Raw genomic sequence first — 2,934 nt, 5'->3', positions numbered from 1 at the left:
AGAAGGAATAAGCAGAGAAAGTAGAGATCATTTCTCCTGTAAAAATTGTATGGCATTTTCCTAATGAAAACATCACAATAAGCCTGAGAAAGCCAAAATACATTTACTATAGATGATTAAAAGGGGGTAAGTGAAGCTGTTCTACAAAGTGCCTCAGGCTTTCAAAAATACTGCCAAAGGTTAAAAATCCCACTTTTTTTGGTCAAACAAGGGTGAGGTGGGGAGGTGAGAGACAGTTTTCAGGTACCTAAGATATGCAGTTGCTTTTGAGACAAAACAAAAAAAAAAATGCTGCCCAGTACTTTCAGACACACTGTCCCCTACAAATCTTCCACTACACATCAGCCTTACTTGTGTTTGTAGCCCATGGGAAAACCCAGGGTTGCAGAAACATTAAATAGAATGGTGTAAGGGTTAAGGTTTGTTTTGAAATGGGATGGCAGAATACCAATATTATGCCACTTTAATCAATGGAGAATACAAGTGCTATAAATTTAAGCAACTGTTCTAATTTAACGACAATAGAATTAAACATAGCTTTAAAAGCATGAACTATTTGGCAGCATTTCCATATCAAATATCAAACACGACAGTATGAATGTCAATATTTAATCTCTAATAATAGGGACACTTATTAATTTTTTAAATCATGCAATACCCTTGTCAGACAATTCTGGACCTCTGCCTCGACTTCTGCCAGTTCTATCACTTCTGCTCTCATTTCTGGAGTCACTTCTGGAGTCATTCCTTGTTTCAGCACGAGAGCTCTCCTCTCTGCCATGGGATCTTCCATAGCTGCGTGAGTCCTCCTGATATTGGTCATCCTTTTTGTGGGTATCGCGACTCTCCCTGTCTCTGTAGTCATGGGAATCTCGTGTGGAGCGTGAGTCTCTCTGATCACGACTATCTTTGGTATCTCTGCTATAATCCCTCGTATCTCTGGAGTCTCGCGTGTCTCTGGATTCCCTTGGCTCCCTCCGATCTCTCGTGTCTCTTGTCTCCCTCCGATCTCTTCCATCACGAGACTCTCTGTCATCTCTGTGATCCCTGGAGGTACTCTGCTCCTGGTCATAATCACGATCATCTCTTGTTTCTCTTTCTTTTTCCCTTTTCCCTCTAGTTTCTGTAAAATATTTAAAAGAATGTTATATAACTAGCTTAATCACAGCAAGCAAAAATTTAGCACACAAATAACACTAAAATAATACAGTCAAAACAGACTTCTGACATACACACAGAAAATCAAAATTAATATGTAAGTAGCATAAGATCATGTTGGGTATCTACCTATACATTCAGTAAGCTTTAAAGATCTTTGTGAATTGGAATCTGTATTTTCAAATATTTACCTGTTCAAAAGAAAGTATAATAAAAATAAATTTCAAACATATTAGACAGCAAGCACACTTCAGTAATTTTAAGGTAGGATTATTTCTCTTCTAATCATATATTCCTTTTTTTCTCCACACACATATATTTTCAGAAAATTTGTGCTCTATTTAGACCATTTGCTTTTAAGACCTCAATGCCTCGCTAAAGCCTTTTTCTTTTCTTTTTTTAATTACATATTTATAATGTTACTGGTACAGTAAGGTAAGTTTACAGCCAGTCTAAAAAAGCTGACATATGTAGTCTTTGTAATCTGTCTCTTGAGAGAAACAGCATATTTTCCCATCACAAATTACTCAACCAGCTTTACAGATTTCCAGAGGGAATGACTGTTTCTTTGCACACACCTCACAATGTCAATTAAAGAGACAATTGACAGAGCAATCAGTGAGGACTGGATTAGCATTGGGCACCTCACAAAAAAGAGTAATAGTTACTTACAAGCATCCTACTTGTCAGTCAGCTGATCCACTAGTATATGCCTGATACCAAGAGAAGATCATTTACCTACTGACACCACCATTGCACTACACAAGAAACACCTAGACAGATGCCTACAAGGATCTTTACAAGATGAGACTACATAACCAGTCCTATCGGGAATACACCATTGCACAGCCCCTGAAAACAGCACCACCAGCATCGGAATGATAATACAGCCAGTATATTCTTCACCACCTAGCCTTTGGAATAGGTGCAGACAATGCCACAATTTGAAAATTAAGTTTCAAAATGCAATTTGCAAACAAATAAAAATCATTGTGAAGTGTAATTTTTTATTCATACCATCCCGCCTTTCATGGCGCCTATCATGAGACTGCGAAGTCCTATCACGATCATGTCTTCCCTTTTCTCTTCCAGGAGATCGGTGTCTCGAAGGGCTTCGCTTCCTCTGAGGAGACGAGGAAGAGTGTGGGGGATAGGGAGAAGCTGATCGCCTTACGGGTGGGGAAGCTGTCCTTTGGTAAGATGGAGAAGGAGTTCTTTTGCGGTGTGGGGAAGGAGAATGTCTTTGAACAGACGAGCCTGACTGTGACGAAGAGGAGTGATGTCTGGAGGATATGGGAGAATGACGCTGACCTGATGGGGAAGCAGACCTGCAAGGAAGAGTTAGAATAGGCTTACATGTAACAACTTGATTTGAAAGGTTCTTACCATACCCTACAAAAAAGAGTGATTAAAATAATTTGTGCATTCTCTGCTCACTGTGTGCTGAAAGTAAGTGCTGTTTCTACAAAACATCAAACTAGTCTCTCTCAAGGGTGCTAAGGATATCCTTTCAAAGTATGCTCATCTTCAAATGGTTATAGTTTATTTAACATCCAAGAACACGATGCCCCATCAAAATTATATTACACAGCTACCAGAATGCTTTGCTTGAGGGAAGGGAGGAAAGAGTCAGAAAAAAACATGGTTTTCTCCCGCACTTCCAAACCGAGAACAATTGTTTTCTTCAATATAAAATGCTTTTTGGAGTTCATGGTAAAATTTGGCAGATAACTTTTACACAGCATTGCCTAAGGGGAATTTTTCTTCTTTTGTTTC

At 38.9% G+C, this 2,934-nt stretch overlaps 1 protein-coding gene across 1 annotated transcript in view; it reads right to left on the bottom strand.

The window, feature by feature from the left end:
- LOC104628184 (zinc finger CCCH domain-containing protein 13-like) overlaps positions 1–2,550 on the bottom strand; it is a gene marked incomplete at both ends in the record, with an annotated part of 6,733 nt that extends 4,183 nt beyond the window's left edge. Inside the window, 2 exons of the mRNA XM_010296688.1 lie at positions 659–1,123; positions 2,176–2,550. Of these exons, the coding sequence (XP_010294990.1) occupies positions 659–1,123; positions 2,176–2,550 (840 nt within the window). The remainder of the gene's footprint in view (positions 1–658; positions 1,124–2,175) is intronic.
- Between the last annotated feature and the right edge of the window lie 384 nt (positions 2,551–2,934).

This window comes from Phaethon lepturus, unplaced genomic scaffold (genome assembly GCF_000687285.1).
Source record: "Phaethon lepturus isolate BGI_N335 unplaced genomic scaffold, ASM68728v1 scaffold5561, whole genome shotgun sequence".
Taxonomy (NCBI): Eukaryota; Metazoa; Chordata; class Aves; order Phaethontiformes; family Phaethontidae; genus Phaethon; species Phaethon lepturus.
The sequence above is the reverse complement of the archived record's forward strand: the minus strand, read 5'-3'. Positions and strand labels throughout refer to the sequence as shown.